The following is a 20,473-nucleotide window of genomic DNA, read 5'->3' as shown; positions in this document are numbered from 1 at the left end:
AGAGCATTTTATTAAAAGAATTAGAAATAGGATGTTTTCTGAAGAAAATTTTATAAAATTATCAGTTATTAATCCAATTGTCTTGAACTTGTTGCATGTTTCAAGTTAAAGTGTTAAACCCAACTAATTAAGACTCGGTGGCTCATACGCAAAATGATCCATTAAGATTCGTACTTTCAGAGGGTGCCATTCGATGTTGGTGTTACTGACACCTGACGATGGCATCAAGGATCCAATAGTCCAATTAAGCGCCTTAACATGGGTTTTGATCTCGAAATCAGGTAATGATGGGACAAAATATTTTAATTTTCATATTAATAATTGCCAGACTTTATAGAACACTACTTTTCTAACTGAAGAGTAATCAATCATATCAAATCCTAGATGCAAATAACATAAATCCTAATACCCTTTTACAAGCGCTTTGATGTAGTAAAATGACAGAATTGCCTGATAAATAAAATTTAAAACATGATCCTTCCATTGCATATCGTAGTTGAAAAAATAGGGGAAAACAAAAAAGTTAAACCAGAAAATCAACATTTCATTGAAGAACTTGCACAATAAAATATAAATATAACAAATATGCATGTTTAGGTATTTCTCTCAGCATGATGCTTGGCTGTCTCCGGCCAAATGATGGTCCACTACAGAGTGATCGAAGATGGCAATCGAAGAGATGATTTGGAAGAGTGCCACTACAAGCAGTCAGAGAATAATGATTGAATAGGTTCTGAGCATGCTTACTGTAAATACAAACATTCTTTTGGTACATCATCTGTTAGCACATATTGAAAAGGAGATACCACCCTCCCTTATGCTGTTGATGGTGCTATGTTCGGGTACTTATTTATGATCCATTTATAGTTTCAACTAATAAATTGAACCCCATTAAACAGGGCCAGAACCAAAAATTTACAGAATTACAGATTATTGACAGCAAACCAACACATGTAACTGGATGAAGGAAAGACTACAAACAAACAAACCTTTCTGTTAAAACCTCAACTCTTCCAAACAGCAACCAAAGTCCCAGCTGACATGCCAAGAATACAACACACCCCAACAATGCGCGTACGCCGCAACATAAGATCCAGCCACTTCACCTGTTGCATCACCGATGTAAGAATCTGTAGCCTCCCCATTTCTTCCATTTTTTTAAAGAAAAGCATTGGCTTTAAGGATCGCCTCATTAGAAAAGCCGTAGCGAAGGGGAATGCAAATGCCGCAACCCCCTGAATAGAGACCTCTTGTGGTGATCCCTGTGGCAAGGTATACACAAGCCACGCACCAATCCCGAGATGAGCCATGCCAAGCAAAGCAAAAACCGTGCTCAGGTCGTGGATTGACTTGCGCATTTTGTCAAACACCTCACGGGTCTCATTGGCCAGGGGAGACAGATCACGTTCCACTGTCGGCCCCTCGATCTCCTGGTGCTTAAACTTTTCAAAACCGGTAGCCGGAGTTGTACCAGTACTGGAGGGGTCCGGTGGAGGCGTAGAGGAGAGGGCCCTGGATGTGAGAATGAAGGGGTGTGGGATGGGTTTGTAGAAATTGGTGGGGGCAGAGATGAAGGGTTTTGAAGTCGGAAGAAATGACCGGGGAGAAGTGGATTTGGGGATAAGAGAGAGGAATCTAGGGTTTAGGAGTCTACGTGTGAGAGTAGTCGCCATGGTTGAGGGATCAGATAGTGAGAGAAGAGCATATGATACGAAAGGGAGAGGTCAGAGGTGTAGGCGGAGACGGCCAGAAGGATGGAAACGGATCGGGAAATATCCGATCCGTAACCGGAATTTAAATACGAATCCGATTTTTTTTCTTAATATAGGAATCTAATTAATATATATATATTTTTTTATAATATTTGCTATTTATTTTGTTTGAATTTTATATCTACAAAAATATTTTTTTATATTCGGATTATATTCATATGCATTAATATTAGATCTAGTGCTGGCAAAAAAATTCGAGGTTTGTAATTCGATTCGGGTTTGATTCGGGTTTGATTCGGTTTTGATTCGGGTTTGATTCGAGTTTAATTCGATTCGAAATGGGTTCGAATTGAAACGAACCAAACCAGGTTCAGTTCGGAATTAATTCAAACCAAACCCAAACCTAGCATGGTTCGATTGAAATGGGTTCGATCATTTTTATGGTTCGAATCTCATAATAACATCGGCCGTCCATTTACTTGATGAAATTAAAATCCAAGATAGAGAGTCATAATTTAACTTAGCCGACACTCCCTCGCTCTCAAATCTCAATAACCTAGTTCTCTCTCCACCTCTCCCTAACTCACTCTCCCTCTAGCTCTAAAATATAGCTGACGCTCTCGGCGACTGGCTATCTCTCCAGCTGTCACTCCTCTCTCCGGACTAAATAACTCTCTCATTTCTCTTCGGTCGTCTCTCATAGTTCATACCAGGAAAGCCGTCTCTGATGTATTTTTTCATGAACAATTTTTCAACTTAAAAACACTCATTTCATAGTTCATACCGGTAAAAGGAAGCCATGTGAATTGTCCTGCGAGAAAAAATTAATGTATAAACTACCGGTATAACTAGGACTGCTAAAAAATAATTTAGTTCGTGATTCAATTCGGATTCGATTCGAAAAATGTGTAGTTTGAAATGGGTTCGGTTCGAAATGGGTTCAGTTCGAAACGAATCAAACCAGGTTCGGTTCGAAATTAATTCAAACCAAACTCAAACCTAAGATAAGTTCGGTTCGGTTCGGTTCGTTGCCACCCCTAATTAGATCCACGGAGGCGCATTTGTTTCAGCGGAGGATCGGGGTTGACCAATACACGCGACTTTTAGTGCGGTGAAGGCCCGTATTTCATATAACACCTAGGGTAACAGAATATTTATATTTAGATCTGGACCATCAGTTCAGAATCAGCACGAATATTAGAGGAACCCCGTGCAAACCACTTCTGACTGGATTGGCCCAGATTCTGATCATACGGTCCGTATTTAAACAGAGATATTCCGTTACCTCAGAGGATATGGACTCAACTGGACATGTCTTCTTCCCCAATCCAATTGCTGCCTCGCCGCCCCCAGAATTGATTACATTATATACATCTTAATCTGTGTATACTTATCTGTAGCAAGTTGATTGAACGGCACTTTTTAACTTACCACACCTTTACAAATAGATAAACTTGACGCATAAATTTTCATTTCTTCTCAGTACCCCGGATTCCAACGTACAAATCCGGAACTCCCTCAATTTGTTTTTCCTTTTCGCATCTTCCAATTTGCAAAACCCTACCCGAAAAGAAAATATTTAACAAATAAGGAAATGGTGCTCTCGTACAATCAAGAACATGTTTACCGCCACCCTTGGGATCGGGTCACCGCCGCCGCCTGGCGGAAGTACACCGATCCGGCGGCTGGAGCCTCCTTATCGCACATCGCCGACGTCCACACGCTCTCCCGACAGCTGGATCCCGGTTCGGGTCGCCTCATCTCGACCCGCTCCATTACAGTGCGATCTCCTATCCTCCCCTTTCCCCTTCGCCGTTTAATTGCACAGGATTCAGTTGTCTGTCACTGTGTTGAATCCTCCATTGTCGATGCCTCCTCCAGGTAATATAATAGATTATTTGATTTAATAGTTATGTACATTACAGCTTTTGTTGGAAACTTGGAATCTCAAGTGATCTGGGAATTTAATTCTTAGTAAATAGATTTCCTATACATTTTATTTTGAAGCAATTTTAGCTGATGTAGATCACTACTGATAACTATTAACTAATTAAATTACAGGAAGGATATTGTTAATAAAACAGTATGCAAATGACACCAAACTGGTATTAGATGTCACTGGTGTCATATAGTGTTACTTCACCCTTTTGTGCTATCGCCCAGTTATATCTGTATTAAACCATAGTGCCTCATCTAACCTTCAATTGCTTCTCAATTACCCTTCTTGATCTAATTCTTGTTTAGGACATTATTAAAGGGAACTAAATAGTGATCAAGCTCATTCTCTTAACTGCACAGGAACCCATTCTGGCTGGTACATTCCTGTGCTGGCTTGATTGAAACAATTATGTTATAAGTGATCCTTTCAATTATCGTTGTGTTGATCTGTCTATTGTTAAAATCTGAGCTCTAGATTATGTTAGAATTAGAAGCTATAAACATCCCAAGTAACATTAAACAACTTAAATCAAGCCTGCGTCAAAAGAAAGTAGAATATGGGAAAGTTTGAATAGTGTTATAGACTATAGTGCATTTGCTAGTAAGACCAGTTCCATATATTTTACTAACATTTTTTATGTAACACCTCACTGTTTAAACAAAGCTTAAGTCGAGCAATTATCAGTGACTGCCCATGTATTCTCTACATTAACAAAACCCAATCACTTCATAACTAATTATGCATTCTTATGACAATGTTGAAAGCCACCTATCTTAATCTTTGAAAACATGGTGTTATGGGTAGTTTAACATAAAAAAACAGATAACTATATCATTTAATTGATCAATTCGTCCTATATGTAATAACCAACACAGATCGATGGATGTGGTGGTAAAGAATGTAAGCCTGAGAGGACTCATAGAGGTGGAGGAGAAGGCAACGTACTGGCCACACCCAGAGAGGCCCAGTGACTGGACAGCGTTCAGGCAGGAGACGAGCATCCGTGTAAAGCCGCTCTCAGCCATTGCCAGTTTGGCAGAGCGCATTGAGCGCCGCTGTGCTGATAAGTTTTTGCAGAACAGCATAAAGGGTCGTGAGGTTGTTGAGCGCATTTGCAAGTACCTCGAAGGGGGAGAGGCCGTATGAGCATCTCCTCTCTTTGTTTGTTTCATTCTTTCCTTCTTTTTCTTTTCTATTTGTTCCTCTTTTTATTTTTCTCCCTTGCTGATTTTTCTTTGTTCCAATGGAAGGCTGTGTATTAGTTTTGGCTGGAGGATGAATAACTTGTAAGATAATAAGTATGCATTCCTGTACTGTGTTCTGTGGTCCACTACGCCAATTGTATATTTTTTGAAATAATATAGTATTTCTTGCCCCAGTTTGATATGGATGGATCTAAGACCTGTGAATAGAGAATATATATTGACTCTGCTGAGAGAAATGAGCTTCTGATGGAAATGAAGTCTACTTGAATTCAGTCATTAGCTGATAATTACCGAGTAGGATTGTTACCAGGGCAATGATGCGAGTTTTTTTTTTTTTGGTATTTTTCATATTTTGCTATTTTTCTGGTAATAGCACTGCACTGTATGTCATATGACTGAATTTTGTCATTTGTACTAGACTGAGCCCGCAAATTTATTTGAACAAACTCTACTGATGTATGCTGCTATGAACTTGGCATTTGGGTATTGTCTAGTACACAGATTCAAAACAAGCAAAACCACAACTATCACTTGCTATATGTGGTATTTATTGACATAAAATAAACATTTGTGCTATGAGTAATTTTACATTATTTTTTTGTTGACATGTAATAACCTGTAAAATAAACCAAGAGAACAATCAGTTCCAGTTTTTGCTGTCTCGATCAAATAAATAAAATTTTGGCATTTTGGAAACCTTTGCCACCCATTATTCCTCGAGGCGTTTAATCTGACACTGTACATGCATCATTTTTAAGTTTTTCAGGAAAGCTGATCAAGTTGCAACTCTATCACTAACAGTCTATGAGTAAGTTTACACCTATACATGAAAATCAAGTTGCAACTCTATCACTAACAGTCTATGAGTAAATTTGCACCTATACATAAAACAAAGGCTTGGAGATGAACTGGCATTGCAACACTTTTGTCATATTCTACTTGTACTATGGGGGACTGGGGAGATTCACCTTTTACTTCACTAAAAATCCAAGAGTATAGTCACTACCAAAGCTATATGCTCCCTACACTAACAATGATACCTCCTAAGTCCTAATTGATAGCACAAATTAAATGAGATAATTGTTATTCAAGATTCATAAAATTCACACTTTGGTCCACTTAATTGAAGACGCATACACACTAAATTTTGTGCTTTAATTTGGAGCTAAAAATAACTAGAAGTTGCTCTACAAGAAGTTGCTCTTTCTCATAGTTATATATGTATGGCCAATACTGGCCTTTTTCAACGTACATTGTGGATGCAAGGGCCAAATGGTGACAAATGATTAACTAAGGACCAAATTAACATAATAAAAAATGAGCAGACATTGTAGCTTCTCTTAACTTGTCTTTTGCATAATTCATCAATAGTAGCTTATTGGTTCAATTATCAATAGTTAAATTAACTTGTCTTTTGCATAATTCATCAATGCTTATCTAAACCTCATCTGGTCTTATAAGTATACCCCAAGAAAACAAGAGATCACCATGAGTTCTACAAATATTTAACTAGTGTTCTTTAGTGATACAAAACTCTCAACTTAGCTTCTTTTCCAGGCATGCTGTAATATTTTTACTTATGTTGGAAACAAAATTCTGATGCCACACCGGCGGTATCCCATCCGAGCTTTTTGTGAATATGTGTTTGATGCGATCTCTTCGGCATCAAGCTGATATTTTTCATCTGATGCAAGTTCACTTTCTTGACCTTGCAAGGCTAAGGTTTGCGTTTCGTTTATCCCTTCTGAGCTTTCATATTTCGGTAAAAGTAGTCATCACTGGCATCACAAATTCATCAGAATATGTTGTAATGGTGTGGTTTTTTTTTTTCTCATGCTTTATTCTTGAAGGAATGGATCTCATTTGGAGATTATGATATTCATTGATGTAGTACGAGATCTTTTTTCCAGTGACCTTAATGTGTGTTTTCTTTTTCTTTTTTGGTTTTTTGTGATGCTTGTGAAAAAAATACAAAAGAAGAAAAATACATTCTTTTTTTTTGGCTTCTGGTATGGAGAAATATATGTACCGTACGGGATACGTTCAGCCGAGTCAAACTAAAATGAACTTGTCTTAGATGCACGAGATTTCTTTGAAATTTGTGCCATATTAAACGAACAGTTCAGATCTCACTCTATGCCTTACGGTACCTCACTAATTCTGAAAAAAAAAACTTCTACAAAAAATCCCAAAAATAAAATGGCCGGAAAGTTAAAATTATAATGTACACGTGTGTGTATGTAGAGAGAGGAGGTTCTAATACCTCATATTTTTCATTATCTCATCATACCTCATATTTTATATCTTTGTTTTCAAAGTTCAAACTTTTAATCCGAACCGCTCAACATGATATTTATACTAAAATGTGCATAAAGATGAAATTTTATAATTTTTGAAAAAAAAATTACTATTTGTTAAGATAGGTACAAAATCACTAATTTTGGACCGTTCAAAAAATAGTGATTTTTCACATATCCTAAAAATTATAAAATTTCATTCCCAACCATATTTTAGTATGAATATCATGTTGAATGGTTCAGATCGACGATTTAGACTTTGAAAATAAAGATATAAAATATGAGATATGATGAAGTATGAAAAGCATATCAGAAATCTAATCTGACAAGAGATGGCGACAGATCTTTTCCGTAAAAAATGAAAATCATTACAACAGGGAAATAAAATTAGACCTACCGTACTGTAATAAATTTGAGCAAATTTGTTGAAAAATGATTAAATGAATAGACGCACGTAATGTGTTGGAAATGTATTCGAGTACATTTGATTTTGCACTTGTATGTGAGAATTATTTTTAACTAGTTCATATGGACTCACGAGTATATAAATAACAATATGTAGATCATATTGTTGGTTTTGATGATTGATGGAAATAAAATTATGGACCCGATTAATTTAAAAAATGAATAGACGCATACAATGTTACTAGTATAGTGCCCGTGCGTTGCAACGGAGACATTATAAGAGAACAAAGCTTATAGCATGAAGTAAGCAGCTCAAAGGAAAATATATATATCATAGTTTTGTCACAGTGAGTAAGAACAACAAAAACATGCACCGGTACACCATTAAGTGTGCAAAAAATAAATGTCAAACCGGAAAGGTGAATCCTGAAGTTAGTGTATGAAAGTATAAAGACAGAAGAAAAAGTATCTTGAAGCTAGTGTGTGAGACACAAGACTTGCCACATAAGAAAATTACCATGTCAACATGTATCACAATTCTTTTCAAACATTCCATGTTAATATTAGAATTGTTATTTTTGCTTGCAGTTCCATATAAAAATTGCATAAGTGATTGGAGGTACTGGTTCATTCATGTTCCAATGAATTGATTGGCATATTCTGAAAATTAATAAGAAAGAACAACAAATAAATAAAAAATCAAATATAACATGAAAAAAATCTTGAAATATCATTGCCAGTATGATTATCTTCGATGTACTCCAATATTTTTGAAAATGAACCATAAAAATATGAAAAATAGATTATAATTTCTCCAATTGAAAAATTAATAAAATTAAAAATATTAAAATAATATGATTCATACCTTATTCCTTGTTTAAGACTTCCCGATAAACTATATTTTTTGTATAGACTCCGGAGGCATCAATTTCCTCCTTCCGTTTCACCATGACTTTTGTTGTAGCACGTGATGTACCTCTTGACAATGCGACATATAACTGGCCGTGTGAGAAAACATGCTCGGGTAAATAGATGCCAACGCTAGGAATTGTTTATACTTATGCTTTATTGATTGTCATGGCAAAACTCAGACGAATAGGAAATTGCTTTCGTGTAAACTTGAAAGGGAACATCTCATCATCAGATGGACACATCGGAATTCTCGATAGAAAATTCATTTGCCATCATGTTCTTCAACAACAATCTCTGCATCTATTGCATTATTTTGAAATTTTCAGCATATAAGCCTTGTACCATTACATAGGCCATTTGATGGATCAAGGTTTCATATTCAAAGATGTACATACAAATAAAAAAATATATATAAATTTGTCTTAAAATTTATATTACCGTGCAACGACTTAGTAGCATCATGCGGAGTTGATGAAGCTACATCTATTTTCAATGGAGTCTCTGAAACTAATAAAATATTTGACCTCGCAAGAGCATTTGGTTTTGAATTATTGCTACTATCTCTTGTTTTGAGTTGCTTAGTTGCACGGTTTTTTTTATCATAAGAGCTTGCTTCTTTTCCCAACTCATTTCTTGATATGTAGCCCTTTTCTTGTAACTTCTTGTTTCATTCAGTCTTATTTCTATTATTACAAATATAATAATAATATAAGTTTGCTTCCTTGAGAAATGTACATCAATTAGTGATAGAGAAAAAAATAGAAATAAATATTTTTTTGTAAAAACCTGATGTTCTTGGAGTGGTTGAATAAGAATCCTCATTTTCATTAGTTATACTTTCTTGAACTTGCTTTCCTGTAAAATGTCTCGACATGAAACAGAGGTAAGATGATTGAATAATGAGTGGTTCTCGTCTAAGGCATAAGCAAAAAAAATTGATACAAGAGTTCCAAAATTATTTTGTGTTCCAATACAAAAAAGGAGTAAAATGGAAATTACAGGGGGTCATTTTTTTATTTACCGCCATTTTCTTAATGTTCATAGACTCACAGAAAATGAAATTGATAAATTGGGTAAGTGCACATGGCGCCATTGATGTTACCTAAAATAAGAGATTTTTAAATCATGTCATATGGATGTAAAAAAGTCCAAAAGTACATATAGATATGGATGTAATAAAGTCCAAAACAAAAATATCTCAATAATATAGATATGGTCGTAATTGATTATTCAATCTTATCATATAATTATATTGATTTATTTTATTCCTTATTTGATTTTTTTTAAAGTGAAATCTGTAGGTATAGTAAATTAAAAATTGAAAGATTTTACAATGTTGTAAAATAAAAAAAAAGCTACATATGGCCATTATTGATTGTTCAATCTTATATAGTATACTTATTTCTTATCTGCGTCTATTTTATATAGTATCTATAGAAAGAAAAAAATAGAAATAAGGAAGTGAAATAGGGAATGACCATTGGAAAGAAAGAAATAGGAAAAGTGTTTTGATTTGAGAGAGAGAAATAGGGAAATAAAGAAATGGAAAGTTCAAATTTCGGATCCGTCAACGAAGGTGTTTTGATTTTCATTGTCATCGGAAGAAATGGAAACAAAGAAATAAATTATACAGATGGAGTCGTATCTAATTAGAAAGAGATAAAAAAAGGGAAAGAAGTAAATAAGGAAACAATACAGTATAGTACGTTTCAATTAAAATTGAATTTGAGAATATAATTTTTTGAGTGGCGGTACGTGTAGCAGGTATGTTTTGAGTTAAATTTAGACTTTTACACATTATTCAGATGCATTTAATCAAAAGAAGGCAGATTATGTGATTGGAGGGCTGAGATTGAATCTGAAATTTGAACTTTCAATCGTAGCTGTTAGCGGATCAGACACCCAACATGCTTAATAATAGAATGGAGATGTAGCATTTTTTTCTTAATATTTGATGCATCGATTTGAATTTGTGCGCATATATATTTATTTTGATAATTATCAGGCTGTGTGTTTCCAATTAAACAAAAACATGAATTGAACATGAATAGATGCAAAGTCGGAAACAAATGTAATGAATGGGATCAATTGACCTTCATTCTTTTTTTTAAAAATATATATATAATTTAGAGTAAAATGTTATGTGCACCGTTAATTTAACCCTTATCTCAACATAAAAAATCTATATAATTCTTTCCTAATGTGCGTTTGATATCCTCATAGTTTGAAAGTCTGACTCCATCTCTAAATAGCTACATATGATGTGATGAAAATGCAAGTCTAACATATTTATTTTTTTTCATTATAATTGATGCATCAATTTGAATTAGTGCGTATAAAGTCATTGGTAATTAATTGACAAAGATGTAGATCGTATCTGCTGGTTTTGCTGATGAGCAGGTTATGCAAGGCCGGTTAATTAAAACATAGAGAGACACATCCAATGTAGCAAGTTAGAGTTTAGAGTTTATCTGTGAATTATATCTTTTTAATTTAGTACGAATAAATTTATGCAAGTTAGAGTTTAATTGAAAACACATTTCAAGTCTGATAATCATCAAAATAAACATATATGCTCTATGTATGTACAAATATTAAGCAAAAGGAATCGCTACAGTACATTGTATGCAGCTAAAAAATCTCCTATAAAAGATGTTCTTAGACATACATGAAGCAGACACCACCACCATATATTCAAATATTCAATTGAGAAAATGTAGATTCTATTATTTTCAAGGAGGTTGATGGAGATTTTTGCAACTTGTCGGTATCCACATCATTAATCTTAGGGGGCGTTTGGTTTGCGCTTTTGGAGATTGATTCCCTGCTATCCTGATGCCATTACCATGTTTGGCGAAAAGGACAAGGGCATGAAAATGGTAATCGGTCATTCCCTGCCATTTCAATTCCATCGTTTATGGCTATTACGATTGCCACGCGAGGGATGGATTTTTTCTATTCCCGTCTCACGGTAATCGCTCCATTCCTATCGGCGCCAATATTTTTATTTCATTTTCGCGGAGCGCCATCCTTTCTCTATTAAATCACTTCTCAATTGAAAACTTTACACTCCGCGCAGAGAAAAAAAGGCCATACGCGAACCAAACATGGTAATAACATATTCCTTGGCCTTGCTATCCTTGGAATCACATTCCTGGGAATCCTCTATTCCCTGGCATGATCTATAACGCGAACCAAACGTCCCCTTAAGGTTTTTTATAATAGCTAGCTTGATGGTTGAGAGTTGTTATTATCTCAAGTGATTTGGGTTCTTGTACCAAATCAATTCATTTTCATTTGATAAATGGATGGGCAAATATGTACTGGTTGGGCTTTTATATTATATTTCCGAGACTTAGGAAAATTTGAGATAAATTTTGATTTGGTAGCCTCATCTGTCTTTACTCTTTACTATGATTTTGTTTCAAGTCCATCATACAAAATTAGTTCTTAGGACACTTTGTGCATTAAAAGCTTTTGAATAAGGTCAAATTTTTAATCTCTCTTCTATATACACATGTAAAATTATTAGAGAATAATTAATTATTTTGTAAATAAATATATGTTGTGGTTTGTATTCCCATGAATGTTATGAAATCGTAGTTCACTCCAACATCTAAAATTATATAAATAATAATGTGAATCGTTTCTGCAATGTTGGCTACAATATATCAATCAATAAATCTCCATGAAGAACATTTTTCATATTACACTGCAATTTATAGGCGGGCCGAGTTTGATAACCCGTTGGTTCATGCAAGATATGAGTTCCATACATGCATGTATAATTGATTATTAACAGCAAAAAGGAAATGCAAGCAAGGTGATAAATGTAATTATATTTTGGCATCACCAAACAAAGCAATAGATGTATGATCAAATCAATTAGATGATTATCACTCCTAATATAATATACCACTTTTGGCGATTTGCGGTTGCATGTTACTTTGTTTGTTAATCCTTGTGACCTAAATATATTTCGAGTCAGCCATCTAATTTCTATAGTTGTCTTGTTCTACTCTAATTTTGTTAATTAGGTTGATAAATGCATTGGTTCAACTCCCTTGACATCCTGTCATCTCTATTACCATGGCACATCAAAAGCTATTGCTTGTATCAATTCATACTATTACCCCACCAATGTTTGCACAATATAACATGTTTTCTGAAAAGTTACAGTTGTAGTGAAATGAGATTATTCTTGTTGCAGTACAATTGTAACTTTTTAGAGAACAAGTTATATTGTGCAATCTTGCACTTGCCAAAGTTAACATTGATGGTGTATTGCCGTATTGGGGTAATAGTATGAATTAAAAACGTGATAAAACACTATTTTTTTCCTGGAGCACAAGTAAATAGAAGTTATTTACAAAATTCCAATGTTTCCCAGCCAACCTACTCTTAATTAATAAAACAAAAATAACAGTTTTACACAGGAAAAGAATAATTATTTTCTTTGAACAAGTTTGGCAGGATAAACAGACAACACATATAACACATTTTCTTTCACACCGTTCCCAAACTACACTAAAATAGCTTAAAATCTCACTAACATAACCTCATTCACACCACACCTCTCGCAATAGTTTAAATCTTGCATTCCCCTGGGACCCTTCCTCCAGTCCAATAGCCCCCAAGCTACCATTACTGGACGGCGTAACTGGAGGGGTTCTCTCTATGATGGATGCAAGGGGAGAACCAAGGTCATCCAAATCGTCATCACTGGTGTAACCTCTCCTCTGCACCATAGATGCCCTCTTATCCAGTGTTTTACCTCCAGTATCAGCAGCTTTCTCTGCCACATCAACTGGTGGAGGACAGTATACAACTGGAGAAGCCACATAGGGGAAGATGCTTGATTGACCTCTGTCTGACAATCGCTCTACCATGCTCTGTAATTGTGTTGATTTGTATAAATTTAGACTGCTCAAAAGTAAAGCCAGTATGCATTGAACTTAGTCATCAGAAATAAATTTCTAATTTTTCTGTAGAAACAAAGTTTTATATTACTCCAAAGAAAAAATTACCTCAGAGTTGAGTTCCTCAAGAACAATTCCAGGGACAGGATCCGGGCAAAACTCATCAGGTGTGAAGTTGCACAGTATGCGGATCACTAGGCTCAGACCAATTGAAGGACATACCTATCATTACATTAAAGTAAACAAAATCACTTCCTAACAAGAAAATAAATAAAGAACATATAAAACAAGCACAGGAGTAAAGGTGGCAAAATGAGAGTGAAGGTTCAATTCAAATTGGGCCACATTTCAAACCATCCTAAATTTTGGGTTGCTTTTCAAATCTAAATTCATTTAAATTGAATCTTGTCTAGGCTTTTACCTAAATTTGGATTAGTTAATGTTCACATCATTATTGTAATCATTATAATAATATATTTTTGTTTGCTTTCCAATCCAAATTAAGACTAGCATTCACGTGAGCTTCAATTTTGGGTCTGTCACGTTTTGGGTCACTTTCGGTTTTAGATCGTTCCATCAGGTCATTAAGGTATACTTAAAAGCTTCAGATCCAGGTTGGTGCTAATGACAGATATAAAGAGAGTCGAGAGCAAACCTCTTTTCTGATGGATTTTTCCAGAAGCAAGTCCTTGGGGAGCATCAAAAGATCACTCAGTTCATTAAGTAGTTTGAATGTTTTCAATTTGTTACGATCCAATGCTCCATCAGATTCTAGGTCAGTCTTGGAATTTGACACCAAGTCTTCATTAGCAGAATCATCAGCATCCATGCCAAATATGTCAGATAAATATCTAGACCAATTCCCTATCTGTATTTCAAACCAAAAATTTGATTGCGATTTAGTGCTTTTGTGGATATTGTTCCATCAAGCAAAGATACTAGACCAGTAGACTGACACCTAAAAAATTACAATGGCCATCAATTACTACAATGATAGAACTACTACCAAAATATACAAAATACACATACCAATTGTTTTAAAATGTTATTAGTGTGTTTATTTATCTTTTACTTCCTTTGACTAACAAAGGAATTCTCCTTTTCAGTTTTTCAAGTTTGACATTAGCATAATTCAGTCCGTACATTTTTTCTCCCGAAAATATTGTTCTGGTACTTGTCAGGTGTCATGGCAGTACTATATTAGCATTGGTCGAAAATCATACACTGCACCATTTAAAATCATTGGTAGTTTCTTAGTGCAAAATTTTTAATTGCTTAAATAGTGCAAAGTATTTTATATCCTCTAAAGAAGATACGCAGAAGAAATTGTCTTACCGAATTTTTCAGCTGTGCTCCAGAACCAAAACTCAAATCACCAGCAGATATAGGGAGAACTTTTGTGTCAAGAATTGGGTCAGATACCGGATCGGTTGGTATCTGACTTTCAGACTCCCGCAAAATGGCATTGAACATAGCAGTGTCGAGTCGAGCTACGCATTGTTCCATAACCTAACGAATTAGTAAAAAATATACACAACAAAAAAAGATAAGTAAATATTTAATGTCAAATAAGGGTAAACATTCAAGCTAAAATTTCTTTAAATTTACATGATGGAGCTTGTATAAGTCAGACCAATATTTTTTGCACCTTCCTGTCCATAAGAGACCAGCAAAGGGGCATGCCAATTGGTACAAATTACCATGTAGAAGTGCTGAACCTAACCACTTCATTACCATTATGTAGTGGTATTTACTATAACAGCATTACTGAGGATGAATAATTTTCCTTATGTACTGGTATTTACTAAACTAACAGAAACAAGAGAAATCGCCACTTACTGGTGCATAACTACTAGTGCATACTGTTTCATACAGGTATTAAGTAAAGCCACCCTAGTTTAACTTTAAATTAACATCTAAACCCGATTAAAAGGCAGAAAGGAGGATACCAGTTTAGCTAAGACAGGTAAACAGCCACACTCATGACCCCCAGCACGTAATGGGCACAGCTTTGCAGAAGCATCTTGAAATGCCCTCTTCCATAGATCAATAGAGAAGTTTCCCTGCTCCAAATCCCCCAACCCAAGCCCTGATAGTTTCACAATGCTCTTGGTTGCACTTGCATCAGGAGATTGCATGTGTGGGGTCAGTGCCTGAAGGTTAAAATTAAAGAGAGATGAAAAAAGAAGGCAATGCCTCTGACCATCCATCATTAAATAGAACCCATAAAGCTTCATATGAACATGTATGCTGATATTTTGGCAAGTACTTGTTAGTAGTTGATTCTACACTTATTTACTTTAATTTTTTTTCTAACTATTTATTTTCTATTGCATTTTTGTCTATAGTTGCTTAATGTTGCCCATTGTGAGGCCAATTGATGTTGAAAGATCTAGGTATGTAAACCAAAAAGTAATCCAAAAGTGGACCATACCATACTGCTATGACAGCCATTTTTTGGTGGGCAACTTGGGTACTGGAATAGCTACTTTACCAACCTGAGTTCAGCTTACCAAACAGAATTGCATGCCTTATCACCACAATTAAATATCACCCATACTAGCTGCATCAGGTTCTCTTCAATATCAATATGAAAAAAAATTATGGATAAAGAGCATTCTCTACCTGCCACCACACAGACTCAACAATGCGGGAGAAAATCCAGGACTCGATCTTCTCCAGTGCAGTGGTAAAGGTGCAAGTCTCTGTCCAGTCCTCTACAGGGAGGAAAATACCGAGGTTCTTCCCATGTTTACCTGGCATTCCATTTTGCCATTTCATATTACCGTTTGAACCAGAGTCAACTACCTTCACAACCTTCGGGCTTAATTGGGATGATATATTGCCAAATATTTGAGAAACGATCTCTCTCAGGATTACTGTGTTTGATAACCAATATGTCAACCTATTAACAACAAAAATAATAAACAAATGAAATTATATAATATTCTTATAATTACTCAGAAAATTGAGCAACTCCAATCTACATGGGTAAAACAAAACCTTTGTGCATTTGGCTAACTGTAGATCAGTTCAAATATGATAATTAGTTGGACCTTTTGCAGTTACAAACAGATTTTCTGTCCAGATCAGAGCCGAAATCCAATATTATACTATTCATTTACCTCGAGACATCATTTCCACACGATTTTGCAACCAAAACAAGCCCAGAGATGATGTTTTTAGCAACAGTTGCCTTCCTATTAGCTGACCAATACTTTGAGGCATGTATGAAGAGCCTTGCAAGTCTGCGTGCAGGCGTGTGTACCTTATGGGCAGAGCTGCCATGCTCAGGGACCACTGAGTAAATGGAGATCTCCAGTGCAGCCACCTCCCTCAACTCCTGCTCCAGCCTCTCTATCCTTTCATCCACTTCTTCCATTCTATGACTTTTATTACTCTCTTCTTCTTCGCCATCTGTTCCATTGCTTGGGTCACGAGCCATTGGTTCATCAATGGTGATCTCCATTTCAATGGTTCTCTCATCTATTTCTTCTGACACCTCAGATGGTGCCCGGATGCTGTTACCATCTATTGTTTTGTTTTCTGAATGTTTTGTACCAATGTTCCTCTTAGGCTTTGGGGATTTCTTTGAGGTATCATTGTTGGAACTTCTATATTGCAATTTGGGAGTGTTTACCCGATTGGAGCTACTCTTTGTGGCACGGAAAAGGGAGCTATTATTTTCAGTTGTTGGTTCTTTTTTGGTGATCTTTTTGGGGACACGAGAGGTAAGTTTTGGGGTTTTTGAGGCAGCGTCTTCTTGAGAGGAGAGAGAATCTCTGGCTGGCTCAAAGTCTTCTTGGGAAGAGAGAGAGTGGTCATCTCTGTCTCTTTCCTCCCCATTTTCTTTTGACCCCATGTCCGGAGAAATCAGAGCAGATAATAATGCCTCTTGATATCTGAACAAAGTTAAAATCACAAGACTCAGGCAAGATGTTATAATACCTTACCAGCACGGATCTTGTGTCAATTCCCTCCTTTATCAGCACAAGTGGGACTAAAACATCAAGTTAAGAAACTAAAATTAAATGGTACAATGAATTGTTTGTCTACTATTTAAGTCCTGTACCAGTTTGTGACAGTACAGTGTGTGCTACAATGATGAAATGGTCCAGTTTGGAATTGTTGCCTCTTAATTGCACATATAGAGGAGCATATTTAAGAGATTTAATTCAAGCCTTAAATATCAAAGCTAAAACCATACACACTCATATGCTAATAAAACAGTATATGATGCAAACAAAATTGGTATGAATTGTAGTGGGACAATTTGGCGTGCTGTCAAAGTATTAATTTAGTAGTAACAGATGATAAACGCAAGAGTTATAGTAAAACAAACAATCTGAATGCGGAAGTGATTATTAAAAAGTAATTGGCAGAAAAAATAAATCACGGAAATTTAGTACAATAGATAATTTTGTAACAGTGTTATAGTTTGTTTAGGCCGCAATTGTAAGAATTAAAAAAGAAATAGAAAAAAAAAAAACACGTTACAGACCCTAACTGAAGTGTAAACCAGTGAGATTTACGAAAGGTAAATCTGATAGGAAATTCATCAAAAATAGAATAAAACTGAAATTATCGGAGTCTGATTAATGAGAGGAAACGAAATTGAACAAGTCAGATCCAAAATTTTCACACTAAATGAGAAGAGCACGGAGAACCGTACTGCGAATCGATACATTCATCCCTTCCATCGAATATACCCGAGATGGAGTCATGACTGGGGCGATCAAAGGGCAAACATCTGACAAAGCTGACAACACAACATCCCAAACAATCGAACAAACAGGTTCGATTTCTCTTCATACAAAAGGCAAATTATGACAATAAACCACTACATTGAGGAAAAAAAGACTGAAAAAATGAGGAGAAAATGCATCAAGTCAACTTACTTCTCTAACCTGTTTGAGTAGATTAAATTTAATAAACGACAGAAGCGATTCGTTTACTCGGTCGAAATTCGAATTATATATCAATATTTTTCCCAGATTTCTCTTGTGATGTGCTTCCCACGTAGTATGAAACTGTTTCGATTTTCAATTTCGTTCCTTTCTTTTTTTTTTCTTTTTTTAGAGTAGTTCTTTCCTTGTATGAACTTGAACCAGTGACAGTGAGAAGAGGGGCCGAAGGGTTTCCGTGGGAGAGTGGTTTTATTTCGAAGGAAATCTGAGAGTGCTTTCGATTCGAATCTGGTCACCGCTTTCGAACGTGGCTTTGCAATTGGAACATATTATTGTTTGATCTAGACCGTCCATTTTACCACAGTACAATAGATCTCTGGTTCAATTGATCGGTTTCTACTTTTACCACAGTCACTCAAAGGTACAAGTTAGAACAGTATTACTATTTGCTTTGTGTTTTTAGTTCAGTAATAAATAGAGTAGAACTAGGCACCAAAGTTTTGGTAAGCTTAATTCTAAAACTCATCGAATCGATTTCAAACGAGGAATCTGAACCGTTGAAACCCGCCTACCTTACGTGTGATGCATCTACATGTGAAATTTTTAAACATTCGAATTAATTTAGTATAAAGTCAAGCGGTCAAAATTAGAAGGTTAATAAATTAATTTTAGTGCATTCATTTTTTGAACATTTTTGACCGCTTAACTTTATACTAAATTAATTCGAATGTTTAAAAATTTCACATGTAGATGCATCACACGTAAGGTAAGTGAGTTTCAACGGTTCGGATTCGTCATTTGAAATAGATTTGATGAGTTTTAGAGTTAAGCTCACCAAAACTTTGGTCAGCTTAAGAGCACTCTAGTTCTACTCGTAATAAATAATAACAGATGTATATTATTATTATTTTTCTACTTCATGTTAACAAGCATGGAGTATTATGTTATTGAAAGATGGGTGTAAATTAATTGACAAGACGTAAGTTTGATATTTTTGACAACCGTTCTAAAATTAATTTGAAAATAGGTTTTACAACATAAAATTCTGTGAGATGCTGTTAGTATTATACTAATAACCAGTGTTCTAAATAGCTAGTTATAGCGGCGCTATAGCTACACTATAGCTTTTTCGGACCATAAACGCTAAACTATGAGATAAAAGTGCGCTAATTCAGCTACGACTGCTATAGCTATAATAGCTGACCGCTATTACCGCTATATGATACCCGCTATAGCTACCGCTATATTTATATGAGCTTTTGTACTTCTATTCTTATTTTTAATGTTACATAGTCTTCTACGATAAATATATTAAATCAAACTATATGCTTCTATTTTTATTTGTGATTTATTCTATCATTCTATATCGAGAAATATTCAAATATTAATTCTTTATTTTTATTGCTCTTCATTTGTAAAATTATTATTGTTCGTTTCAATTGAAAGCTGATTTTGATTATTATTATTATAATATATAAAATATTTAAATATGTATATTGACTTTATTTACCTTATAAAATTAATTGCTCTTTGTCTATTATAATATATAATACTATGAAGTATAAACTATTAAATAACGTTACTTTTTAGATCTTTCTTTTCCTTCTTATTTGCATAATTGATAAAAAGTATAGACTTAGATTATTTGTTATTTAGTTGTTATATTAATTCTCTAATATTGATTATGTTGATAATTAGTAGAAATATATAATATAAAATCTGAAAAGGAAAAATCGCTATGTATGATAGCTTCCGCTATAGCTACGCTATTCGTAATAGCTTTTTTTTTGTCGCCCCGCTATGCCACTATAATTGCTATTTAGAACCTTGCTAACAACACATGTAAATTTTATTATTTTTCATGTGAGTGATATGCAGAAAGCTATATCACGTTATAAGTATCATATTTTGAAAGAACATGGTTCAAATGTTTTATGTCTTTCATGTTATAATTGTGCATTGCATTTCTATTTATGAAAATATAAATAATTGATTTGAACTGCTTAACATGATTTCCATATTAAATTATTTTTGAAGACCAAATTTTATATTTCTTTGAAAAAAAAATTACTATTTAGAAAGGTACAAAATCATTGTTTTTCAAAAGATTTTGTACTTGTATAAAAAAATAGTAAAAAAATCTTAAAAAATTTCAAATTTGATCTCCAAACACATTT

The 20,473-nt window shown here is 34.8% G+C and overlaps 3 protein-coding genes across 4 annotated transcripts; 1 reads left to right on the top strand and 2 right to left on the bottom strand.

Moving 5' to 3' along the window:
- Positions 1 to 458: 458 nt before the first annotated feature.
- LOC144561069 (uncharacterized) lies at positions 459 to 1,783 on the bottom strand. The gene has a single exon (XM_078310278.1). It carries the CDS (start codon positions 1,671 to 1,673, stop codon positions 1,005 to 1,007), a length of 669 nt encoding a protein of 222 aa, XP_078166404.1. The 5' UTR covers positions 1,674 to 1,783; the 3' UTR covers positions 459 to 1,004.
- A 1,414-nt stretch (positions 1,784 to 3,197) lies between these two features.
- LOC144560984 (uncharacterized) lies at positions 3,198 to 4,957 on the top strand. Its single transcript, XM_078310203.1, has 2 exons — positions 3,198 to 3,593; positions 4,527 to 4,957. Exons 1-2 carry the CDS (start codon positions 3,307 to 3,309, stop codon positions 4,795 to 4,797), a joined length of 558 nt encoding a protein of 185 aa, XP_078166329.1. The 5' UTR covers positions 3,198 to 3,306; the 3' UTR covers positions 4,798 to 4,957.
- A 7,895-nt stretch (positions 4,958 to 12,852) lies between these two features.
- LOC144561067 (uncharacterized) lies at positions 12,853 to 18,540 on the bottom strand. 2 transcript variants are annotated; one of them, XM_078310276.1, is made up of 8 exons: positions 18,288 to 18,540; positions 16,515 to 17,291; positions 16,015 to 16,294; positions 15,339 to 15,542; positions 14,725 to 14,898; positions 14,045 to 14,257; positions 13,498 to 13,611; positions 12,853 to 13,362 (listed from the first exon to the last, which is right to left on the bottom strand). In XM_078310276.1, the coding sequence occupies exons 2-8, from the start codon at positions 17,249 to 17,251 to the stop codon at positions 13,030 to 13,032; spliced, it is 2,055 nt and encodes a 684-aa protein (XP_078166402.1). In that variant the 5' UTR covers positions 17,252 to 17,291; positions 18,288 to 18,540; the 3' UTR covers positions 12,853 to 13,029. The 2 variants fall into 2 exon arrangements, with proteins under 2 accessions (XP_078166402.1, XP_078166403.1); XM_078310277.1 differs by having other exon boundaries at positions 18,297 to 18,415.
- Between the last annotated feature and the right edge of the window lie 1,933 nt (positions 18,541 to 20,473).

The sequence above is a fragment of the Carex rostrata genome, chromosome 10 (genome assembly GCF_964058835.1).
Source record: "Carex rostrata chromosome 10, lpCarRost1.2, whole genome shotgun sequence".
In the NCBI taxonomy this organism is placed as follows: Eukaryota; Viridiplantae; Streptophyta; class Magnoliopsida; order Poales; family Cyperaceae; genus Carex; species Carex rostrata.
This window is presented reverse-complemented; position numbering and strand designations above follow the sequence as displayed.

Bases quoted from the DNA above. Each gene is read 5' to 3' on its own strand.
- LOC144561069 (XM_078310278.1), bottom strand. From the start codon at position 1,673: ATGGCGACTACTCTCACACGTAGACTCCTAAACCCTAGATTCCTCTCT.
- LOC144560984 (XM_078310203.1), top strand. From the start codon at position 3,307: ATGGTGCTCTCGTACAATCAAGAACATGTTTACCGCCACCCTTGGGAT. The intron at 3,594-4,526 runs GTAATATAATAG...TAACCAACACAG, and splicing joins ATTGTCGATGCCTCCTCCAG to ATCGATGGATGTGGTGGTAA.
- LOC144561067 (XM_078310276.1), bottom strand. From the start codon at position 17,251: ATGGGGTCAAAAGAAAATGGGGAGGAAAGAGACAGAGATGACCACTCT. The intron at 14,899-15,338 runs GTATCCTCCTTT...CTAATTCGTTAG, and splicing joins TACCTGTCTTAGCTAAACTG to GTTATGGAACAATGCGTAGC. The intron at 14,258-14,724 runs GTAAGACAATTT...TTTGAAATACAG, and splicing joins GAGCACAGCTGAAAAATTCG to ATAGGGAATTGGTCTAGATA.